Raw genomic sequence first — 25,716 nt, forward strand, 5'->3', positions numbered from 1 at the left:
GTTTTTAAATGCTGAATCTTTCATATAAATTGTGGCCCTGTTCAAATCCTGGTTTCCTCCTGGTATTATATCGGCTTCAGATCATGCATTCTCCTCCACCCACATCCCCCTATCACTGCAGAATGAGAAAGTGGGATCATTCCTAAACCTGCGAGATTAATACTTTTTAAAGGGTTAATGAGATTAAACACTCTATGAAGTGTCTTTATGTTCAAATTTGTCATCATTTACTTTTTAAATAGTTATAAAATATCTAAGCTTCTTATTAAAATGTCTATTTTTATGTAGGAGTTCCGTCAGAAGGTGATGCTGGGAACACCTTTCCTAGTTATTTGGCTGGTTGGGTTTATAGCAGACCTTGACATTGATTCCTGGCTTGTTAAAGGACTGATGTATGGTGGTGTTTGGGCTATGGTTCAGTTTCTTTCCAAGTAAGTATTGAATGTAGGAATAATTCTATAAGAAAGAAAATGTGATATTACATAAAACATAGTCTCATATATAAAAATATCCTTCTTAAAAGTAATCCATTGTTTTATATTTCAGTGTGTCATTAAATTTATTATTCAATATAAATACAAACTTGCAAGCGTGTCTGATGTATATGTTGGGGGGGCATGTTTTAATACCCTTACGAAACAAACAAAGGAGAAGGGGAAAACCAAACTCAACATGAAATATATTGAAAATGATTCAAGAGTCAAGCTGCAGTAAATAAAATATATCGTGTGGTTTGATGTAAACTTATAAAGCAGGCCATGGATCCCTTCACATGGTAATTAGGTTCACAAATAAATCTTCATTGTTGTTATAATCTGGTATAAAGTGTCCAATATTTCTAGATGTGTGTGTCATCAACCATCAATTAAAATCAAATGGCCATATATGTGTGATAATAACACCTAGTTAGGATTGATGTATATTATTTTCTGGATTTTTTTTTAAAAAGTATGTATTATTCACCACTGAGGAAGGCCCTTGAGGCTGAAACGCGTGTGGTCTTGTGTTGGCATTTGACATGTTCATTTACTTTGTATGGGAAATTATTACAGTTTCTGTAAAACTTGTTCTGATTCTTAATGCAGCCTGATATTCAGGCCCTATGTTTTAATTATACTATGGTATACATCATATAATAAATATTTATTTTGATACTCATTTTAATTGCTGTAGCTTGACCCTTGTAGTATTTTTAATATCCTTATGTTCTGCTCTTTGGCTATGTAGTAGAAAGCACAGGGTTGAATCCTATGCACTGTTGATGGAAAATATGTTTCCCATGCTGTTTCCTTTGAATGATGGGAAGTCTGTGCCCAGGGTTGGGGGAACCACATGAATAAAAAATCTTGTAATACAGGCAGCTTCATTGAGGACAGGGAAGTGGGCAAAATTGCCTCTCCACCTCATATGCTAGCAGACTCCTGTGCTAGCAACAGGGCTTGTTTCATTCTTTCCCTCCATCCTTATTACAGCTACCATTTTGAAAGTATTTTTCTCGATGTATGTCTCCCAACCACCTGCCTTTCCAGCATTCATGGGAGGGTACTATGGAAAGGGGAAAGTGACAGAAACTGCTTCCGTCAGTGTCTTATGCTGGCAATGCATAGTATAGGGCCCAACCCATTCTGTTCTAGAAGGAAGTTGCACTCATCCTGTATTCTGTGTGAAAATAAATTTTAATCTTTGATAATTATGAGTTCATGAATTATTCTACTTTTGGATTAATGAGAATTGATATGTGTCAGTGTTTTCTCTTCCACAATTCTGATGTGACTTTGTTTTGGAACTTCTATAATCCAACCTGTTAAGAAGCTTATTTATCTGAAAAGTAGCTTTTAAGAGAAATTTTTGTAGTATTTGACTGGTCAAACAAATACTATATGCCTGCCATTTGAATATAAAATGTATTCAGGGAAAATAACTATTGCATTAGGAAAGGTCCTAGGGCAGGGGTGTCGAACTAATTTACAGTTCTCTGTTTCTTAAAAAAAAATTTTGGGGGGACGCTAGTAGGCAGCTTGCCTAGGGCACCAAAAACCCTAGCACCAACCCTATGAGGCTGGGCTATGCATGTCATCAAATGTAATGCCAGGTAGCAGAGAGATAAACATTATAAAGGTCACACACAATTAAATATATTATTTTTTAACTTAAAATACAAACACACTTAAAACTCTTGCGATATTTTGTTTAAAATGGAAAGGTGGGGAATACTGGGATTTGGCAATGCAATTTTTAAAATAAAACATCAATAAATAGCACAAAGATCACAGCAGGAACTGAAAATATAAACTGCTCTTAGTATAGGAAAACATGAAATGATTGGGCATTGCAAGCTTCTCCCCCGCCCCCACCCCAACATCCAGTCTATTCAGATTGGCAATGGGTCTCCAGTGTAATATTCCCCTCTGGCTGTGGATTCCCAGGGTAGAGTACTCACTAGACAGCAGTTCTCGTGTCCATTCAGCAGAGTCAAGCTGGCTCAAAGCATCAACCCTCTATTTGCAAGGTCACAACTCCAGGAAAGCAGCTTCAACTGGCCATAGGAATGCTGGAAAGTAAAACTGAGCTGCACTCCATTAAATCACATTAAAGCACAGATGAAGTTGCAAGGAAAATGTGGAACGGATTTTCCATTAAGAACTCTGGGCCTAGATAGACTTACAGTACAATCCTAAAGAGACGTACTCCAGTCTAAGCCCATTAAAATGAATAGGCTTAGACTGGTGTAACTCTCTTTAGGATTGCACTGTTAATAGACTATCCAGAGACCTTAATGGAAAATCCATTCTGCATTTTCCTTGCAACTTGGCAAGCCCAGAAAAGGTTCCTGCTGCAGTCAACAAAAACAAGGCAAAAGGAGCTGGGAACTTCAGAAGCACCAGAGCTTCAAAGAATGAGGACAGGAGAGGGGAGAAGGGAGAAAAGATTTCTGGTTAAAGTCCTGGGCAGCCGGGTTCTGGCCCATGGGCCAGACATTCGACACCCCTGTTCTAGGGAGGGCCTTAATTGTATTTCTTTTCAGTTTAAGAAATAGAGTATATGTAAGTTTTTAGAATATTTTAACCATTGAAATTGCTTGAGTGAATTTAAGAGAAGTAGATTACTACAGCTCATGTTCTGGATTAGGTTTTTCTTCAAACTCAGTTAAAATAACTATCATCTTGACCATTGCTGAGTATGCAGTTTAGGCTAACTTTTAACTGCTGTCAAAGTGTGACTGTAGGAGAACGTTAGTCTGTGATTGTAGAAGTTTGTAATCTCACTGATTTACAGAAACATCTAATAGAATCCAACTGTGGAAGCATTGAACATATGAAGCTGCCTTATACTGAATCAGACCTTTTGGTCCATCAAAGTCAGTTTTGTCTTCTCAGACTGGCAGCGGCTCTCCAGGGTCTCAAGCTGAGGCTTTTCACACATATTTGCCTGGACCCTTTTTTGGAGATGCCAGGGATTGAACCTGGGACCTTCTGCTTCCCAAGCAGATGCTCTACCACTGAGCCACAGTCCCTCCCTAAAGTATTATGAAGTTTGCAAGGCCATCCTGAAACAATACGGGTTTGGGGGTTTTTTTTGTTCTTGTAATTTTTTTTTCTTTTGGGACTTTTCTTCTATAAAGATCCATTTATAAAATCATTTTGTAAAAGTTGGATGAATAATCACGTCAAGTGGCCTTGTGAAATCACTGTCTCCTGATTACAAAATTTTAAAAATCAGTTATCTGTGTGTGTGCACTTTTGTAAGATCAAGGGGGAATAATTTTTTTCAACCAAGGGGAAATAAATATTTTGTGAGGTATTATAGATTCCTCTTGTCAATTATTTTACATACTTCCATTTTATAGTCACATGGAGAACTAAAAACATTTTATAGGACTGTAGGTTGACCTGCTAGTAATGTGTTTCAGCTATCAAAGTTTTTGAAACTACATACACACACACAGCAAAACCCCAACCCTGTAATGAATGATTTAGGACTGCGGCTTTGAACAAAATCTACAGTTTATTCTATGACATTATTTTTTTTTCCACAGATCATTCTTTGATCACTCCATGCACAGTGCACTGCCTCTTGGAATCTACCTAGCAACAAAATTCTGGATGTATGTGACATGGTTTTTCTGGTTTTGGAACGATATCCTTTATATTGTGCTCAACTGTTTGCCATTTGAGTCATTTCATTTTACTGGCATTATTGGAATGTATATATTATTTAAAGTTGACTTTGAAGTTCTTAAGTTGAGATCAGAATGAAAAAGGAGATCATGGCTCAGAGGAAGAACAGCTTTTTGCATGCAGAAGGTCCTCATTTCAGTCCCCACCATCTCTAGTTAAAAGGATCAGGGAGATGAAATCCTGCAGAACTATTCTGAATTATTCTGAAATTCTGCAGAAGATACTGACTTTCATAGGCCAGTTGTCTAATTCCATGTAAAGTGAGTTCATAAGGGTGTCCAAAAAGGATATGGTTAAAGAAGGTGAAAGAACAGGGTTGCATTGAGGAGACAAGTGCACAGGACAGGGACAAGGCAGAATCTAGTTACTGAAGAAGTCTCCAGAGTAGATAGGATTTTAATCTGTGAAAGAGTTTTTAATCTCTTGTTTGTAATCTGGTTTAAGATTTGGAAGTGTGGGAGGAAAATATTTTAAAGTACGTATGTATGATTAATCTTACTAAATAAGAATACAGAAGAGAAGTAAGCAATTACAACTGTAGCAGTTATTTATAATACTGAAGTTACAACCTTTCGGCTTGAATTATACCATGTACAAAATTACAGAAAGTTTAATGGATTTATGACAAAATAGTATGCCAATCCTGGGTAGGGTTTTTTTTTGTTTGTCTTACCTGAAGGTGTACATGTTTGTAAAGAATTTAGAGAGCTACTGCTGATGATTTAAAAAAAATGATTTTAAAAAAATATTCATCATTGTGAAAGATCAGCTCCTTGTGGTCATGTTGCTTTCCTTCTCTTGTCACAACACATTTCTTCAGTCCCTGAGTCTAGTTAGAATTTGTCCTGGTTCCCTGCTGTTTCCCAGGCCCTTGCTTTTTATCCCTTCCGCCTTGTGTCTGTTGGAGTTTTCTTCCCACAGTGACCTTCCATTTTCCTCACTAGCTGCATTGATCATTAAATCATTGTTACTAGCTTTTGCCTTCAGTAGCAGACCAAAGCAGGAGTGGATATCACACAGCTAAGTTGCCAAGAATAGTCTTCCACAGAATACTATATATCAGTCTTTTAATTTTGCAAACCCTCATTATTGGCTATGATAACCATACTTGATCTGCTGTCAGTCAAGTTGCCTACAACTTCAGAGGAAAAAATTACATGTCTGCTCTGTTTTTGCACAGAAGAAGCAGGAAAATTATGGTGAGGTTCTATTACGTTTTTAAAAAATTATTTTCAGCAGAGCACAGTTTCAGCAGAGCACAGAATTTCAGATTTATTTTGTATATTAGATTATATGAAACCAAATGATTAACACTTTTAAAGACTTCCAAAAAGGGAGGCAGCACTTTCCTCTGCAAGAAGCAGCGTTGATTTGTCTTCAGTAAGGTAGATTTGTCTTCAGTAAGTTTCTGTAATTCTGTCTTTTTAAATAACAGCTTTCTTGATTAACCTGGTCTAACAGAGGTTTGATTTATCTGCTCTTACTGGTTTGTAATCTCCTGCTACCTTTCTCACAACCTATAGGTTCTTTTAAAAAAAAAAAGGGGTTATGTTTTCTACTTTCTACTACTGTGGTAAGGTGTAAGAATTTGTATAATTGCATTAGATCATCAGCAATTTCATTTTAGTAGTTTAAGAGCCCTTGACTATATGCTGTTTTATGTACACTTGTACATATAAAAGTATGCTGACAGATTACAGTTACCAAGTTATTGCTACTTTGCTCATTTCACAATGATGCTTGAAAAAAGCTACCATATTCATTTTTAATGAGCATGTACTTTGTGAGTGAGAGTCACCAATGTAAACAAAATCTACATAGGAAACACAGGATTAAATAGATGACATATATATAATAGAGTACATATATATATTTTAAACAGCATCTGACATTTAAAAAGAAGAATTCAGAATATAAAACTTCAGCAGTCTTTAAGAATTAAAAGTAATGAGTTCCGGTTTCGGTGACGCGTCGTTAGGAGTGGCTCTGACCGATGCGTCCAGAGCCGCTTCTAAATCGGACTGTTCGAGGGGCCCCCCACGAAGGGTGACTTGACTCTGGGACCCAGCAAGGGTCCTAGAAGGCAAGGAGCTTGAGTGGTTGAACGGGGGTGACAGTGGAGGCGGCTGCCCCCCGATCCCGCTTTCTCCAAGCCTTGCTGTTCTGATCGCCATTTTTAAATGACTCGAGGGTCGACTGCCGGCTTTTTCCTTCCCCCTTTTCTGATCTAAGTGACTCTGCAATAGCAAGACAAGCTGCATCTCTACTATCATGTCTGTAAGTGTTCCTTCTTTTTATTGCTGACTTTTAAGGCATTGCTCTTAACAAGCAAGAAAATGGAGAACCGGGGCTGAAGCAGAATTCAAGTAGAGGCAAAAGACTGAGAAGGGGAGAGGGGGAACTCTCCTCCTTTCCTTCAAGGCTTCTAAAAGTTTTCTGCCTCTCTTGGTGAAACCTATAATACCTGCGTGAGGAGAATCACACCAACATTTAAATGTAAAAGAGACCTGATGGCTGAATTCAATTGATTTGTTTTAAACTCCCTTCTGGGGAAAAAGTTTTGACTTTTGGAAAGTTGTTTGTAAGCATAAATGGATGTGAAGGACAGCTGGCTTAAAGAGCAATTTGAAGCTTTAACTGAAGTGCTCTGAATGAATTTATATGAGCTCCAACTTGACTTTTAAATTCCTAGTGGGCATTATATATTGACCCATAAAACATAACAGGATCCTTGGTTGAAAGAAGAATATTTGTGCCAATTTTTAAAGTGGATTATAATTCCTTGACGTTGAATGTTATGGGTATAACCTTTTAATTTTGCTCTTACCTTTTTTTTTTCTTTCTAATCATAGTTTGAATTTTTTTATATGGTTTAAATATTTTTGGCTTTGGAATTTACTTTTCACCCTTCCTTTCTTTGCTTATCAAATTTGGAGTTTTCCTTATTTTTATTATTTTTTGCTTTTTTCTTTGGGAGTGCCTGGTTTTATTTTCCTTCTGCTTTATTTATTTAATTTTTATTTTTTTAATCTCATTCCTGGATTATAAATAGGGCATTCAGCCCTGAATTACAAATTTATATTTTGAAGCAGTTGGAAGATCCCGTAGTGACTTGAATTTCAATTGAACTATTATTGATAGAGGACTTGTCATAGTGAATTGTTTTTGTTGTAGTAAATGGAATTGTTTTGGCTATGTAGTATTAAGCGTGTTTTGCTAAAACGTCTTTGCTTATTATTAGTCTTACTGTTGTTTTGGGTATGACAAATTGTTGATAGCAGCTAGAAGGCTGTTTTCCTTTTAAAACCATTCCATAATAACGGCACTGCCTGGTGGTGATTAGCTTATCTGTTATAAACAGGAACACAGAGTTCCAAAACAAACTCTGAAGAGGCAGCATATAGACTTGGTGGCTGTGAGTGTATTTATCCTAATAAGAATGGAAAATAAAGCTGTGATTGGTTTTAAAGAAACAGTTAAAAAAAAGAAAATCGAGAAGGAAAACCACCAATACCTTCACCCAGCGCTCCATCTGGGCTAGGAAAATTTACGACCAATCAGGGAGACATGAAAGAGATGCAAAACACCTTAATGACTGCCATAGCACAGCTGACTAGTAAAGTAGATAACATTGGTGAACAGATGGCAGAGATTAAACAAGAGCTTTTGGAGAACAGCAGACAGACAGCAAAGACCAATAAAGCCTTAAAAGTACTATATGGCCAGGTGACAGAGAATACACAAAAGTTGGAACAACTGGAAAAAGAACAGAACATATATGAATCTAGACTTTTGCAGTTGGAAGTAGATAGGGCTTCCTATATGCTGAGGTTTCAAAACATACCAGAAGATAAAACTGAAGATTTGCAGAAAATACTAAGTGAAGCCTTGGCTGAAATTTTACAGGTGACTCCTCAAAGGATGGAAGACGAGTTTGATCAAGTTAGACAAGTGCCATCAGGTTATACAAGACAAAACAAATTGCCCAGCGAAGTTCACTTAAAGCTTACAAGAAAGAGGACCAGAGATGATAACTTGAAGCAAGCAAGAGATAAACCTATGATGATACCTGGAAACATGGTGAAAATTCTAAGAGAGGTACCTTGGCCAGTGAGACAAAAGGGGAGAGAATACCAAGCGTTAACAGATTTCCTGAGAGGAAGAGAAATACCCTATACATGGTCAATTCCGGAAGGCCTTCTTTTCACTTACCAGGAGAAATAGGTACAGGATAAATTCCATCTTCTATTTTCTGGATAGAGTGAAGGGAAAAGAAGGCAAGGAAAAGAAGGATGATGAAGAAGAGGAAGAAAATTCTGGTGAAGAGAATCCAAATGAACCACAGAGATACTCGACAAGACAGCAGACTAAAAAAGATTAAAAAGATAGTGATAAGCAAAATCCATAATGACTTCAATAGTTTCTATTAATGTGAATAGACTCAACTCTCCTGCCAAAAGGAGGAAGACTTTTAGATGTTTGACAAAAATGGAAATGGATATAATTTGTTTGCAAGAGACCCATATTTTAACTAAGGACCATCATCTTCTGAAAAATAAAAAAAATGGTAGCTTATTTACAGCAACAGATATGAACAAAAAGAAAAGGGAAGTGGCAATATACATTAAGGATAAATTCAACCCACAATTGCAGTATGCTTCTGAAGATGGAAGAATTCTATTAGTGGAAAATACAGTGGACAATAAAAAAAAATTAATGGCAAATATTTATGCTCCAAATGATCAACAAGAGAAATTCTTTTAAGACGTATGTCTTAAACTATCAAATTCGGAATATATAGAATATTGTCTAATAGGAGAGTTTAATGCAGTTTCTGACAGACAAATGGACGATAAAAGCATAAACAGACTAAAAGTAAAAGTCTTCAATTGCCAATAAGTTTTTGGAAACTAGAAGAAGAATTGGACTTGGTTGATGTATGGAGAACAAGATATCCAAATTCTAAAGATTTTACCTACTATTCTCCTAGCCACCAAACATGGTCAAGAATCGATATGTGCTGGCTTTCTACAAATCTGGTCAAAGATCTAGTTGAGACAGAAATTCAAACAAGAGTTATTTCAGACCATAGTCTTGTAATGATAAAGTTCAAAGGCACACGAATGAGAAGATCATGGAGGTTAAATACCTCAGTTCTGAAAGATAAAGACTTTCTTAAAGAATCTAAGGTTAAAATGGAATCATTTTTTAAACAGAACATAAGAAGAAGACTGCAGATTTATACCCCGCCCTTCTCTCTGAATCAGAGACTCAGAGCGGCTTACAATCTCCTATATCTTCTCCCCCCACAACAGACACCCTGTGAGGTGGGTGGAGCTAAGAGGGCTCTCACAGCAGCTGCCCTTTCAAGGACAACCTCTGCCAGAGCTATGGCTAACTCAAGGCCATTCCAGCAGGTGCAGGTGGAGGAGTGGGGAATCAAACCCGGTTCTCCCAGATAAGAGTCCACGTACTTAACCACTACACCAAACTGGCTCTCAAGATGTAAAGATGCAAGTAATTTGAGATACTGCTAAAGCTTATTTCAGGGGCCTTGCAATTAGATATGGTATCAAGAAAAAGAAAGGAAAAACTGAAAATTTTCAAAAATTAATGTCACAAGCTGGAGAAGCTGAAAAGAATCTAAGAACACAACCAACAAGACATCGTGAAACAGTTCTATAAAAAATTATATGAAGACAAGCAAGTTCACAAAACAGATTTAGAAGATTGCATTAACCAAAATAATCTTAACAAATTTTCAGAGGAACAGCAAAAAATTTTAAATGAACCAATAACAATAAGGGAACTTGGAGATGTAATGGCATCCCAAAAGAATGGCAAAGCCCCAGGTCCAGATGGACTGCCTGCTGAATTCTACAAAGCTTATGAGGAGTCTTTATTGTTACCATTTAAACGTCTCATTGAAAAGATTCAAGATGAAGGCCAAATGGCAAGAAGCTTCAATATCCTTAATTCCAAAAGAAGATGCAGATTTGAAAGATATTAAAAATTATCATCCAATTTCTCTTTTAAATGTAGATTATAAAATTTTTGCTGCAATATTGGCACAACGTTTGAAGAAAGTTCTACAGTCTACAAGATCAGGCAGTGTTCCTTCCTAGAAGATATTTGAAAGATAATGTTAGAACAGTTTGTAATATTTTGGAATATTATGAAACTAACCCAGAAAAACAACTGACTCTAATTTGCTTGGATGCTGAGAAGGCCTTCGATAATGTTCGTTGGCAATTTATGTTACAGCAACTGAAAGGTATGGAATATGGTGAAAATTTTTTGAGAGCAGTAGAAGCAATATATTCTTCTCAAAGAGCAAGGGTGACAGTGAACGGTGAACCAAAAGATGCAATGAATATTCAAAAAGGTACAAGACAAGGCTGTCCACTGTCACCACAACTTTTTATTTTATCTCTAGAGATACTGAACCACCAAATAAGAGAAGATACAAGTATCTAGGGAGCAGTGATAAAAGGTGAACAATATAAACTGAGAGCTTTTGCAGATGGCCTAGTTTTTATATAAGAGCAACCAATAGATTCAATAGGCTGTCTTATAAATAAGATCACACAATTTGGTTACTGGGCAGAACTGAAGATCAATTACCACAAAACAAAATTTTTGACAAAGAATATGACGATGCAACAAATCCAATCTCTTCAGCAAAAATCAGGGTTATTGTATGAGAAAAGAATCAAATATCTAGGTGTACTTATTTCAAATAAGTGCAGCAATTTAAAATCAGACAATTATGATAAACTACTTAAAGAAATCAAAAAAGATCTGGAAAAATGGCATGACGAACTTATCCTTAATGGGAAGAATATCCTTAATAAAGATGAATATCCTTCCAAGATTATTATTTTTGTATCAAACTATTCCAGTATTTTTAAATAGTGGGTTTTCCAAGAATTGAATAAGATGGTCTCCAAATATGTTTGGCAAGGCAAAAAACCTAAAATCAAACTAAAGACATTGCAAGACTCCAAATTAAGAGCAGGTATAGGCCTTCCAGACTGGCAATTGTATTACAAAGCTTCTGTACTTTTGTGGGTAAGAGACTGGATATTATTGAATGACAAGCGACAACTGTTAGAGGGACATGATCTCACTATGGGGTGGCATGCTTATCTATGGTATCAAAGACTTGAAGGACACTCCTATTTTAAGAACCATTTGTTTTGGAAATCTTCGTATCATACGTGGTCATGGTTAAAAATGAGAATGTATCAAAAAATTCCAAGATGGGTCTCCCCAGTGGAAGCATTTACTCATCCAAATCTTTTAAAACCAAATCAGTGTTATAGATATGATGACTTGTTGGGAAAAGATAACCAGCTGAAAACTAGAGAGGAGTTGGAAAATATGGACATTAAAATGAACTGGTGGTTGAGAATGCAAGTTGAATCTAGGTATGCCAAAGACAAAATGATAGTTTTCAATACAGAACAATACCCATTTGATAAAATATTTCTTGGCCCACAAGGAAAATTAATCTCTAAACTATATGCATATCTACTACAGATGAAGACGTAAGATGAAGTTGTAAAAGATTGCATGGTTCAATGGCCGAAAAATTTTGGTCACATTACATTAAAAGAATGGGAGAGATTGTGGAAGTTCAATGTCAAATTAACTTGGACAGTAACTTAAAGAAAACTTGTATAAGATGTTTTATAGATGGTACTTGACCCCACAGAAATTGTGTAAGATCTATACTAATATGTCTAACAAATGTTGGAAATGTACTAAACAGGTTGGCTCCTTTTACCATATGTGGTGGACATGTGAGATGGTGAAGGACTACTGGAAAATGGTTCGTGAACTATTACAGAAGATTATGAAGACACAGATTCAATTCAAATCAGAATTGTTTTAATTGAATATATTTCCTGAGAAATTTGTTGGCACATTTCAATACAGCAGCCAGGATTCTCTTGGCTTAGAAATGGAAATCTCAGGAAATTCCCACGAGAATGGACTTGGTGGGAAAAATTCTGGAAATAGCAGAGCTGGACTTCTTGTCCCAGCTGTTGGTTGGGAAATCTAAGGAAGAAGCAAGAAAATATTGGATGAAATTTTATGCCTGGCTAGACACTCAAGACTCTTAAGATTCTTTGGTGTGAACTTATATCTCCTTTTTTCCTGTATTTTGTATAACAAGATTGCCTTTATTGGAATTATCAAAACCAATAGATATCTTAACAAAAAGATTCATAACATAAAATAACAAAATGTTGATGATGCATAGTTTAGAGACAATAATATGTGACAATTTATGTATTTTAAGAAAGTATAGCAAATGCAGACTTATATTCTTTAAAAGTATTTTCTATGCAGAATAAGATTCATATGTATATTTGTTTTCTACCCTCTCTACTTTCTTGAAACCACTAAAACTTTTAAAAATCAAGAATTAAAAGTAATTGTTTCTGAAATATCTTTAAAGTTTGAAAGCATTCAAATGCATTTTTATAAGTGACACTGATTTTTTTTTCCATTCCATTTTTAAATTATGGAATTGGTTAATGCATGGAGCAGTAATTTTTAACTTAAACAGTACTTTGTAAAAGAATGGTTGTTCGATTGATATATATCTGTGTGAGCCATGTTTTGTTCATGATGTTAGAGTGAGCAGATGTGGTCTTAAAGCAGAATAAACAACAACCTGGGATCATAGTTCATATTACAGGAATTTAGAAAACCCACACTGTGTGATACTAACAGTATTTAGTAAAACTTTTAAAGAGTCATTATAAAGAAGTACAACTTTACAAAGAAAGGTCCATCCAACAGGCATCTGGATATAGGCTCATTCATCAAAAGTGTTCCTCAGGAATATTCTGTTTCCTTCAAAGTTATCAGCCTCTTGTTTTCAGCGTTAATATTGGAAGCAAGCCAGGCCTTAACCTCTTCTATAAACAGTTGCAAAACTTTCTGAATTTGGCTGGCAAAATGCTTTCTGCAACCTCTTGTTTATATTAGTGTTTATACTTATTAGTATTTATATTTATATCTAACCAGACACAAATGCCTTCTGGATTTTGCTGGCAAAATACTCTCTACAATATTTATATTAGGAACAAGCAAGCCGTTTCTGAGCCTCTTCTCTAACCAGATGCAAAAGCCTCCTGGATTTAGATGGCAAAATGCTCACAATCCATGTATTAATTTAGGAGCAAGCCAGTCCTGAACCTCTTTAACCAGATGCAAAAGCCTTCTGAATACTGATGGCAAAATGCTTTCAGTGCCACTTAAGTGTTTAATTTAGGAACAAACCAATCCTTAACTCTTCTCTAACCAGATGCAAATGCCTTCTGAATTATGCTGGCAAAATCCTCTCTACAAAAAGCTTGAAAGCTAATTCTACTTAAAGAAAACTATTCTAGGTAGCTCCATGCAGCTGTATGTTGGATATCTGTTTCTTAAAGGTGTAAGACATGGTATAATACTGATCAAAGTTATTGTGGGTTGAAACCATATGTAATACCTCCACTGAAATGTATTTTAAAGATGATAATTTTAAGATATGAACTGGGCTCTGTTTCTTACATTTACTACATAACTGCAGCACCATCCCCTTCCACGATATATAAATGATTTAAGACATTTTAAAATCATACCAGAAACTTATTACTTCCCTGAGGACCTTATGGAACACCATTTATGAATCTTTATTATAACTAACTCTTTACTACTCAGTGAACTAATCCTAACTGGTCTCAATCTCCTAAATGGGAAATTTACTTCTAAGAAGGTTGTTCCATAAAAAAACCTCAGTTCTTATGTGGTTCCAGATACGATGATTTCCAGTATTGAAAAGCTCTTCAAGAAGTACAAGTTGTTTCTGCATGTGTCCTTTAAAATTACTACATATAGGCCCAGTTAAGGAAGAAAATAGGAATACTCCGAAGAAATACTTTTAACAAAATTAGCCTATATCTGGGTGTTCATTGGATAGACCTTTCTTTGTAATTGTCAGGATGGGCTCCTGACAATGGTCCTGATTACTCCTGAATTATTGATGCTAAAACTGCAGTTGTATTTGTTTGATCAACTGAATATTTTCTGTAGTATTTTCATTGCTTATGAATTATGTTTTAGTTGTATTTTCATTGCTTATGAGTTATTCACATATTCATGTATTCATATACTTTGTATCCATATCCATATATTAATGTATTCATATGTAGTAGTATATACTGGTGTGTATCATGAACAACAGATCTAAGACTTGTATTTCACCAACTGTTATGTTCTATATTTTATCCTTCTGAGTAACTAATGTGAGACTGCTCCAAGTAAGGGGCCCAGAAGAGGGAAATATGACCCTGAGACAATTGCTGGTTATCATGTCTCCCTGGAAACAGAAAGGAGACAAGGAAGAGGAGCTTTGGACTGGAATGTGCAGCCTTGACTTACTCAAAACATTATGGACCTAAGAACTCTTTTAAATATATTTTGGCACTGGAATTGTGCACCCAGAATTCTGGCACATATGGCTGGGGCTGTTAGGTTATCTGTGCATATTTATATTAGTTAAGTTTCATTTTACTTCAGTTTCAGCAAGTAAAGGCTTTCTTGCCATAAGTGTTTGCCTTGCTGAATTATCTCAAATAAAGCTTCTTCTGCATTCATCCTGAGAAGTTCCCTTGAGTGGCACTCAGAGCATAACTTTACAGTATTATTATAAAGTTGTACTTCTTTATAATGTACACAAAATATTTATATGACTCTTAAAAGCTTTACTAAATATTATTAGTCAGTATATCACAGTGGCTTTTGGGGTTTTTTTTGTAATTCCTGTGGTTTTAAAGCAGACATAAATATCTTTGACCTCTGATCATTTCTGTGTTGATAAGTGATGTGTTCAGGCTTTCCTACTGAGGATATTGTCTTTTCTTGATTACAGAATTATTTAATAATATGAAAACATGCCTGCTCTGGTTCTATAAGATGTATGCTATAGTAATGTTATGTGAATACCCCAGGCAACTTCTCCAAAGTGTCCCAAAGCAAGTTCTCTGTCTCCTCTTTCCAGTTCCCCAGTCACTTTAGCTGCAAGGAGCAGAGAATTTCCCTCCTTTTCTGATCCCTTTAAATTACAAGGTAAATGACATTCACATTTAAAGACTTCTGAGATGAGTGAGATTCAGGCTACCTGCATTTCATTTATCTCAGATGTAGATTCCCATCCATCATGGATTTCAATTCGTGTAGGATTTAAGCGCGCAGTAGCTTATCCAGCAGGTGATAAACATGTGAAAATGCTCCCATATGTGAATCTTTTTAGTTGGAATGGGCAGGAATGTAACAACGATGACAGTGAATGATAAAATAAGGAAGGGAAAAGCCCTTTTTAGCCCTACGCTTCGTATGGAATATAACAAAAAAAGTAAGAGACAGAGTCCTACCTACTAAATTGTACGATGTCCTGGTGGAACTTTATGAAGGATGAGGGGGCCTGTGATTGGGTACTGAGGAGGAGGCTTGTCTGCCCCCGAGAGGGATGGGATTGGCTGAGGCTGTAGTCAGCATCCTGAGCTCCTCCGAGGCTAATGGGTGGGGATACAGCAGTGGGCAAAGACTTTATTTTCGCGATCCATGGGCATCTATGGACTACACCATATTTTTTTGTTGGCATAACTTTCCGCCTCTGTCAGGGGCATTTTCAGGTTGGAAGGGCTCCGGGAGCCAGCTAACTCTGGCCATGCCCCTAACACTGCCTACAGCCACGCCAGTACAGGGGCCTACATCTCAGTTGCACCAACAGCCAGCCATCCCGTGTCACCACCTATGAGCAACAGGGTGCTGCAATGGGCCTGCACTGACATAAGACTTACACTGACATAACTGAGACTTATGTTGATGTAATGGTAACTTTGCTCCCAGAGCACTTTCGAGCCTCTTTCCCCAGGATAGCTCTGAGTGGACAAGGCTCAGATGCTCTTTTAAAGTGATATGCTTGTAGTACCTAAACGGATGGAGTCCTGTAAAAGTTAAGGTTTTGTATAGTACATGTATGTTTAAGATCAGCCAGGAAACCTATTCTGCATCAACCTATTCTATTTAGGAAACCTGTTCTGCATCATTTTGTCTGCTGCAAAATGCTTATACTTCTTTGACTGGTTCTGTTAATATGACACACTTGTACTTAGTCCAATTTAAATTAGAGGCTTTGGATAAGAGGATTTAGCTGCAAGCTTGTCAGTCATTCTCTTGGTATTTTTGATTAGTTTAAGTGGAGGGCGGTTAATACTAATGTAAAAACATGCCAGTGAAAACTTTGAAGCTGTGATTTTTAGGAAACATTTAAATCTGTCAAAAATATAGCTAGTTTTTACTTTGAATTTGTATAAGCACAATAAGGTACACTCCAGATATTGAATGAGAAAAAAGATCAACTGCAGCAAGCATGGGCATTGTGATCCCTTTGAGAAGGACACTGCTATATGTTTCTGGATAGCTTCACCATTTTGCTTAAAGAGTGTTTTATTACTCACAGGAAGCAGAATTTTCTTGCATGCATTTTTTTCATTTATTAGAACTACTGAATTGATAATACAGATAATTCTCAGTGTGTCCAAATCTGTGGATTGGAGCCACAGACAGACAAGAACTTTCTGCAAACCTGAACACCTCCCCCCCCCCCAGATTTGTAGAGAAATCTGGGGAAAGTATACTGGGGTTCACCCTCCACTCCCAATAGAAGCAGTGCCAATAACTTTAAGAAATTCAGTGGCTGTTGCTTGGCAACCCATCATTCAAGCCTTGGTTTCTATCAGTAAAAGGCAAGGGGCTCAGTGGGGCCAGGTCCAGTGAGGAAGGATTGACCAGGCCTGGCAGCAACCACAGGGTGACTTGTTACCATGCAACCTGCATGACTCACCCAGGACTTGGGTGCTTGCTGCTGTTCAACAGCAGCCATCCCACAAAAGCCAGTGTGGTGTAATAGTTAAGAGTCTGAGACTAGGATCTGTGATATCTAGGTTTAAATCTCTACTCGGTTGTAGAAGCTCTATGGGTGACCTTGGTCCAGTCACACATTCTCAGCCTAATCTACCTCATAGGGTACTTGTGACAATAAAATGGAGGAGAGGACAAAGATGTATGCCACTTTGGGCCACCCATTGGGAAGAAGGGAAGAATATAAATGAAGTAAATAATAACTGTGGATGAAAGGGAGGCAGATAAAGGGTGGATGGGAAGGAGAGAAAGAAGCAGGAAAACAGAGAGGATATGGGGGCTGCTTGGAGGAGGGAAAGAGGAAATTACTTGGGGAAGGGGAGACATAGAAAAATGAGATGCCTATGAAGTCCTTGAAGGTTCCCCATTTGCGAAGGTATATTTTGTTGATGTTCTGAGGTTTTCAACTTTCTAGCTGATGCAACTGAACAATACAGGAAAAGAGATAAAAGATCATGAGAATGAGTGTCTTACAGATATTTTCCCCTTGTATTTTCCTTGGTAACAGTTCTTGTTCAATCTTTTAGGCAAGTATACTTTGAAAGAGTTTCAAATGGAAAGGTAGAGAAGCCTTACTGCATATAGCCTGCACTGTTTACATTGTGCTTACAAAGAAGAAAACAATATGGTGGTTGTTGTGTTTACATTTTATCGACTGATCATTTCAGAGGGAAAATACCATATCAGTTAGAGCACAAGCTGTGAAGTCAACAGATTTTCTTCAGCTGTTTAAATATTGATAATGTTGAACCTTTTTTGTCTCCATACAAGTGGAATTTTTTCAGCAATCTGTATCAAAATTTTTGCTAATATATATATTGTATTACTACAAATTCTTTCTTAGAGACTTCCTTATTTCGATTTTCTATTTAATGGAAACTGTTATAAACATGAACTGTAATTTTTCTCCAATAAATTATTTTGACGAATAGTATCATTCTCCTTATTTTCCCTTGTATGGCTAAAATTATTCTCTCGAGTCTCTGCTGAAGTTCCATCAATTGGAGATTTAAACAGTTACAAGCCCCCCCCCCAATAAAAATTTAATGCTTAGATATTTGGAACCTTGCTGTTAAGAAATTTTAAAGAGTTTTAGGTATTTGAAACAAATCAAGAGGAGATAAAAGACATGAGCAACTTAGCCTTTGATTTTTAAAAATAATTTTATCTTACAACATATAGACTATGAATTGTATCAAGTATAATAGAAAGGTATAATAGAAAGGTGTAATGCAAATTCATCTATGATTACTTCAGAGCATTATTAAGAACAGGAAAGGAATATTTAAAAATGTTCTCATACTTTACATTCCTTAATGTTAAATACATCTAAATTTCCTGTTCATCCATCTTCCATTCCTTGCCAATAGCGTTGCACTTTTCTATAATTTTGGAAAATCCTGGAAATCAGACCCAGGGATAATTAAAGCCACAGAAGAACAAAAGAAAAAGGTAAAGAAAACCTTCAATATTTTTATACTTAATTGTTTGTAAAAGTTTTCTTTATAGAACAATAATAGGGATGGGCATGAGCCAGTTCAGACTTGGGAGTTCAGGCCAAAGTTAGCACAGTTCAAAGTTCACAAGCCACGGATCAGGAGTCACAAGCTCGGGACAGACCTATACAAGCTTTTCACCATGGCTCAGAAGTTCTCTTAGAGAAAAAAATTCACCCAGAAACTTTTGCACGAAAAAGCTCTTGGGGGTGATCTTTTACAGCCCTGGAAGCTCCGATACGGACCTTCCCAAGCTTGACAGGCATTGCTGCTTGCTAATCAGAGACTTCTGTCTCCACTCTTCATGATGGGAGGGTGTGCGTGTATATAAGTAATGAAGCTTTTCACATTATTTTTATTTGCATTGGGTCCTTGGAAGTTCTGGGTATCCTTGCGTTTGTGAAAGAACTTTGATGGTGGGCCAGGGTGAGGATTGTTAGATCTCCTGGCTACGATACGGACTGCCACATAAGATTTTTCAACATTAGTCTGTCAAGTCCCAGGGGAATTGGGTGCTGCAAATCACCCCTCCCCCCTGCCCCCAGTTTGTTTCTCTGCTGTAAAGGGTGTAATTGCTTTTCATTCTCCTTTTCTCCTTGGGTTTTCAGTGCCTGGATCACTTCAGAGTGACTGCTTTTGGTTCTTTCACTTTTCAGCATCTTAAATGCCCCCCTCCCCTGCCCCAGGTTTTTGCCAAAATTGTTGTGCAGGCTTTGCCTTCTTCTGCATCTCTAACACCCACCCCACCGATTTTTGGGATTCTCTTGCCTTGCCTGCACTATTCCAGAGTTGCTGCCTGGGCTTCCTTGCTGATCTCCCCCAATATGCCTTCTTTCTCCTGGGGTTGCTGCCTGAGTTGTTGCAGTCATTGGCTTTTGGGTTCTCCCTTCCTTAACACTCATCCTTCCACTTTCTGGGATCCTGCTGCCTGGGGCTCTCCTCCAGTACGTCATCCTTTCTCCTGGGGTTGCTGCCTGAGTTGTATTATTATTATATTATTTTTATTTATAACCCACCCTTCCCACAGTGGGCTCATGGCAGGTAACAGCAATATGAATATACAGAGTTCATATAATTAAAAACAGTATTACACACTAAAAGAAAGACTTAAATACTACAGATGGTGGTATCGGATATCATCTATTCATAAAATTATAGAGAGTCAACTGGAGATCTCCTGCAATGTTGGCGTGTCTAGGCCCTCTGGGGGCATTTTTTATTTGAATTGGTTTGGGTTAGATTTGAGAACTGGCTTAGGAATGGAGCTGGTTTGGTTTGCAAATTGAACCAGGATCTCCCAGTCTGTGCCCATCCCTAAGCAGCAATAATCTACATATTCAAAATATTGTACGATAAAATGACCATTTAAAACATGGAACAGTGGTTTCACTGTTTTCTATATGACTGGACATAATGACTAATTTGCACTAACCTTACTCTGTGGCAGGCTTCCTTTTTTCTCCGGAGCAAACTTAGCGATTTCGCACAAGTTGCTCCATGCCGCCATTTTTTGTAGCAGCAACCCCCAATTTGATGCGCAGCAATGTAAACTTTTTTTTCAGGTTTACGTTGCTGTGTGTCAAATTGGGGGTTGCCACAACAAAAAATGGCAGCATGGAGCAGCTTGTGTGAAATCACTAAGCTTGCTCTGGAGAAAAAGGGAAGCCTGCTGCGGAGCAAGGTTAGTGCGAAATTAGTCAATAAGTCGCCTTCAATAGTGCAGAATGAGTTAGGTGGAATTTGTCTTCTGGAGTGATATACATGATGCAGCCAAATGAGATAATTTGGAGATTTGGGTTGGGGTGTCATCAAGTATCCCAATGACATCCAGCACTACATCTCGTTACCCAAGCCTCCAGCTGCATCCATCTTGGTTCTAAACTTGTGCTTTGAGGGTTTGGTCAGGTGGCTAAGGCAGAACAAGCTAAATCTAAATCTAGACAAGTTAGATGTCATGCTGATTGGGAAGGCTGATATCCTAGAGGGATCTGAATTGACTTTTCCTTGGCAGAGTGAAATAAATAAAAATTTAGCTAGCCTACATAAGGCAAAAGTCTAGTTTTGACAAAGCAACAGAATATAGAAAATGAAGTTAGTTGGGCCTGTCTGTGCAAAGTATTCCAAAAATTCAGCACCAACATCAAGAAAGCTGCGTTCTCTTACTCCACTGAACTAGTTTCTACAAAAAAAAGGAGATGACCCTTGGGCCTCCCACAGTATACTTTGGTGGATAAAGGATTGTTATATAAGAGGTATGTGTCAGATATGTGGGACCCAGGGCCATTCAAAATGTTAAAGTTGAATGCAAGAAAAAGCATAATGTTGGGTTGGATTTCAGAGGTCTAAGTATGTAATAACTTTTTTTTAAACCTAAGGAGCCATTAGAGAAGTGACTCATCATGCCACAGGAAAAGGCCATCTGTGTGGCCCACCAGAATGAAATGGGATCCCTGAATTCTGTACTGCATGCAGCTTCTTAGTATTTTGGGCAGTTATAGGCAGAATGTGTTGCAGTAGTTCAGACAGGAAGTTTCCAAAACATGTATGATATTCTTGCAATGGTATAATATGGTCTCTTTTTTAAAAAAAGCTAACCAATTTGTGTGCTAGAAATGGAGATATCATGTATGAAGTTGGCTCTGAAAAAGTTAAATACTTTTTTTTTTGCTTTTCTGCAGACAATTGTAGAACTTGCAGAGACAGGAAGTCTGGACCTCAGCATATTCTGCAGTACCTGTTTGGTAGTATGCTTTTTTTAGCTTACATGTAATTAAACTATAAATTTTAATGTCTTGTTTCATTTTTACAATAAGTCTATGCTTTGGTCTTTGAAGACCAGATATTAATGCTCAATATGAGTCTGCTAACATACAGTACAAAATTAGTGTTCTGTTCTGCTGAAGATAAGAAAAGCAATATCTGCTGTGCTGTGGAGATGACATTCAGAAGGAGGAGAGAAATCAAAATTAACATTGGTCCCTGTTTCACTGCAGTTAGAACCTTGTATTCCTATGAGCAATTCTGGACACATCTAGCTTTTCATGGAATGATGGACTTCATTTTCTGCAGGTTTAAATGGTCAAATAATAGTACTTTTTTCTTTAGAAATTCTGTTAGCTGTCCCACTGCATGCCTTCAAGTAGTGAAAAATAAGGGTTGGCTTTGCTGGAAATCTGGACAGGTTCAGTACCATTATAACTCACAGTAGCGATAATAACACCTTTCTCCACCTATAGTTTTAGGTTGTTTTATTTCTTCTCTGTCATGGTAGAAGATATTAGGATAATGGTAGAAGGTGCTTCAAGTTAGCTAAACTCTGTATACAAAACACAAGGCACCACAGTCTCTAAGTTAGACAAAAACAATGAAAGACCATGCAATTCACAACAGATATATATATATATATATATATATATATATATATATATATATATATATATATATATATATACACACACACACACACACACACACATATATATATATATATATATACACACACACACACACACACACACATATATATATATATATATATATATACACACACACACACACACAATGTAGAACAGTAAGACAATATTGGTAAAGTTACAGTCCATGAATGGTGAAAAACCTTTTCAGTCCAAAACAAAGTGTTCTACAAATATAGTCCCATAGAGAGTGCTTTCCTCCTTTCTTCTACTAGCCAATGGGACTTCTCTTGAACAAGAGACAAGTTTCCAAATAGGAGAGAAGGATCCCTGAGCCCAACTTGCTATTTGAATATGAGCAGTTTCGAGTCTTCCTCAAGAGCTCTGTCCTTTCTCAATTAGTGTCTTAACCAAGTTTCTTTCAAATGAAATACCGTAGCCTCCAGCAATCACACCAAGCCCAGGGCTACTGTGTTCCATTTGAAAGAAACTTGGTTGTGACACTAATTGAGAAAGGACAGAGCTCTTGAGGAAGATACGAAACTGCTCATATTCAAATAGCAAGTCGAGCTCAGGGATCCTTCTCTCCTATTTGGAGGCTTGTCTCTTGTTCCAGAGAAGTTCCATTGGCTAGTGGAAGAAAGAAGGAAAGCACTCTCTATGGGACTATATTTGTAGAATACTTTGTTTTGGGCTGAAAAGGTTTTTCACTACTCATGGATTGTAACTTTACAATCCATTCATGGTGTGTCTTACTGTTCTACCTTGTATTATACATACATTTGTTGTGAGTTGCATGGTCTTTTCATTGTTTTTGTCCAAATTCTGCATACAGCAAATGATATCTGAGCCTGGATCTCTTTCCAGGAGATACTTCTGTTCTGACTACTGACTGTTAATTCTGTTGTTCTTGTGAGTCACGTCATGCATGGACCATGTGAACTATTTCCACCATGTTATCTCATCCCATTCTCATTTTTGTAAATCCCTGTCCATTCATGCCAATATATTTTGCCCATCTGTCCATTCCTGCCAATATATTTTGCCCGTTTTTTAAATATAGCCGCTTGAAAATTGGATGTCAAGTAAACATTAAGTGACAAGAATAATTAGGATAGACTCTGCTGACTGCCTTCTGTCTTGCCTTTTTCTTTTTCATATTGTTTTTGGGAAGCTGGAATAGTCAGTGTATTTTATAGAACAGTTTTGTTTCATTACATATGACATAACTAAATAAACAGGTTTGCTGATGGAGAACAGAATTTAATATTTTGTTCCGGGGCTTTTTTTGTAAAAAAATTCAAGCAGGAACTCATTTGCATTGTAGGCCACACCCCCTGAAGTCACCATTGTTTCACATGGGGTTTTTTGTAGAAAAAAGCCCAGCAGGAATTCATTTGCATATTAGGCCACACACCCTGACACCAAGCCAGCTGGAACTGTGTTTCTGTTCAAAAAAAGCCCTGCTTTGTTCATATGGACACTGCCTATTGTAGCTGATCATACTGCAGCTTTGCATGCAATAGCTTCAGTGGGATCACTGTGTTCAGCATAAATAAACAGGAGTCTTGTGGCATCTGAAAGACTAAAAAAAGTTATTCCATCCTAAGCTTTCATGAACTATACACTCTTTCAGATGTTCAATTAGACTTCAGTTTATCAACATTTATTCCAGAATAAAATATTGATTGTCTTTAAGGTGCCACAAGACTCTGGTTTGTTTTTTATATAATAGGTTGTATAATACACCTGTGATGAAGTTTCTGCTTACAAACAGCTAATGAATGTAGTTTACAGTTGTGTGTAAATGTGAAATACAAAGTATGAAAATGCTTCTATCAGTAATTGCAGATGCACTTTAAAGCTGGATTATAGATTTTATCAGTTTATGCTGGAAACAGGGCTGTAAACTTGGTTACCTGGTGTATGAGGTGTACAGGATGGAGCATCAACTTTAATATTCAAAAGAACAACAAAATAAATACATTCGCAAGATACACTGTTGTGATGAGAATACAAATGTTCATTATTACCTAGATTCACATAATTCAGGTCTGTAAAGTTTTGTAAAAGGCTTATATGTTTTAGGAATTATTTAGCATTTAAATTGTATTCCTAAAAAGATTTATACTGTGTAGGTACATTTTCTGTTCTGCGTAAAGATCTTGAACAACTGAATGTTCAGCTTATTTTGAGACAGAATAAGATAGATTTATTGACTTTATAGAGTTGTCAGTTTGAGGCACTGATAGCTTTGTTTTATTCTTCAGGCACAAATGTGTTTCTTCTCTTATAAATGCACAATTTCAAAACAATGAAAAGTTAAATATTGCAGATGTCATTCCTAAAACAAAAAGGCTTTTGTTCTCTGAAATCTGTTTTGATGAAATATTTTCACTTACAATTATGCCGTAGTGTGTCTTGTTCAGCTGTGGCATACAAATTAGTTATGTAGTCACTCATTGTGAGTTAATTATTTGATTTTTAAATCACAATAAAAGTAAAAATCTCCACAATACCTCATTACTTGCTAGGCATAGTTGTTTTTCTCATCAATAAAATTTTAGCTGTTTCAGCCTGTAGATAAGTGTTTTTAAAATTTTAGTTACAAAATTTAAAAAATGCTTGGGAAACTCAGATTTATGAAGGGCTGTGTTTTTGCCTGCTTCAATTAATGATCAAAGTTGACATTTTCTCTACTTTAGAGAATCTGCTCTCCTTTCCAGTTGAAATCAGTTCACTGGTGGAAGCTGCAGCATCTGGATTTGTCTGTTTAATGCTGAGGAGCTAAAAGTTTGGGATTCATAATGGGGAAGGACTGGCAGGAAAGAGTATGACACCCTCTTTCACCCAGTGAGCTTTCCCCAATACCGCAAGTGGATGATAATTGTTTTGTTTTTTGAAACTGGCAATAATCCTGATCATGGACTTTCTGCCTCATCTCTAGCTTGACTCTGAGGCCCTGTGAACATCTGTATTGCATGGCGGTGTCTGACCCTTTTTATCTACTGGTGTGGCCAGATTTGCTATTACAGGGTCCCATCTGGTACCTTCATCCAGAATGGCTGCAGCTGACTGTCTGGATGTTGAGTAGGAAGTGTTCATAAAAAAGGGTTACTCGCCAGAGGTGACCAACACCATTCTATCTTATAGAAAGCCTTCTACCATCAGAATTTATAACACATCATGGAAGGCCTTCCACAGATGGTGTAGGCGAAAAAAAGTGGACCCGCTACAATCACCGATTAAGGCTATTCTATAGTTCCTTAAGGATGGATTGACAACAGGTCTCAAGCCAGCGACACTCAGAAGACAGGTGCCAGCTCTTTCCTCTGTACTCCAGAAAGTGGAAGGAATAAGTCTGTCCACTCATCCTCACATTCAAAGATTCCTCTGTGGGGCCTCCTTGATTTCCCCACCTCAGAAGCACAGATTTCTTACTTGGCGTCTGAATCCAGTCCTGACAGCTCTAACCAGACCTCCCTTTGAGCCCCTTGGGGTGGTATCCTTGAAGTGGCTTTGCATGAAGGTCATATTCTTGGTAGCCGTGACTTCGGCAAGAAGAATCTCTGAGATTGAAGATTGTTGATCAAGAAAGAACTCTGCATTTTTCATAATGACAAGGTAGTGCTTAACACAGACCCT

At 37.1% G+C, this 25,716-nt stretch overlaps 1 protein-coding gene across 1 annotated transcript in view; it reads left to right on the top strand.

Moving 5' to 3' along the window:
- ZDHHC17 (zinc finger DHHC-type palmitoyltransferase 17) overlaps positions 1-25,716 on the top strand; it is a 128,452-nt gene that overhangs the window by 57,664 nt on the left and 45,072 nt on the right. The window contains exons 9-12 of the mRNA XM_060245116.1: positions 289-431; positions 4,037-4,137; positions 18,490-18,614; positions 21,337-21,399. Of these exons, the coding sequence (XP_060101099.1) occupies positions 289-431; positions 4,037-4,137; positions 18,490-18,614; positions 21,337-21,399 (432 nt within the window). The remainder of the gene's footprint in view (positions 1-288; positions 432-4,036; positions 4,138-18,489; positions 18,615-21,336; positions 21,400-25,716) is intronic.

This window comes from Heteronotia binoei, chromosome 8 (assembly GCF_032191835.1).
Source record: "Heteronotia binoei isolate CCM8104 ecotype False Entrance Well chromosome 8, APGP_CSIRO_Hbin_v1, whole genome shotgun sequence".
Classification (NCBI taxonomy): Eukaryota; Metazoa; Chordata; class Lepidosauria; order Squamata; family Gekkonidae; genus Heteronotia; species Heteronotia binoei.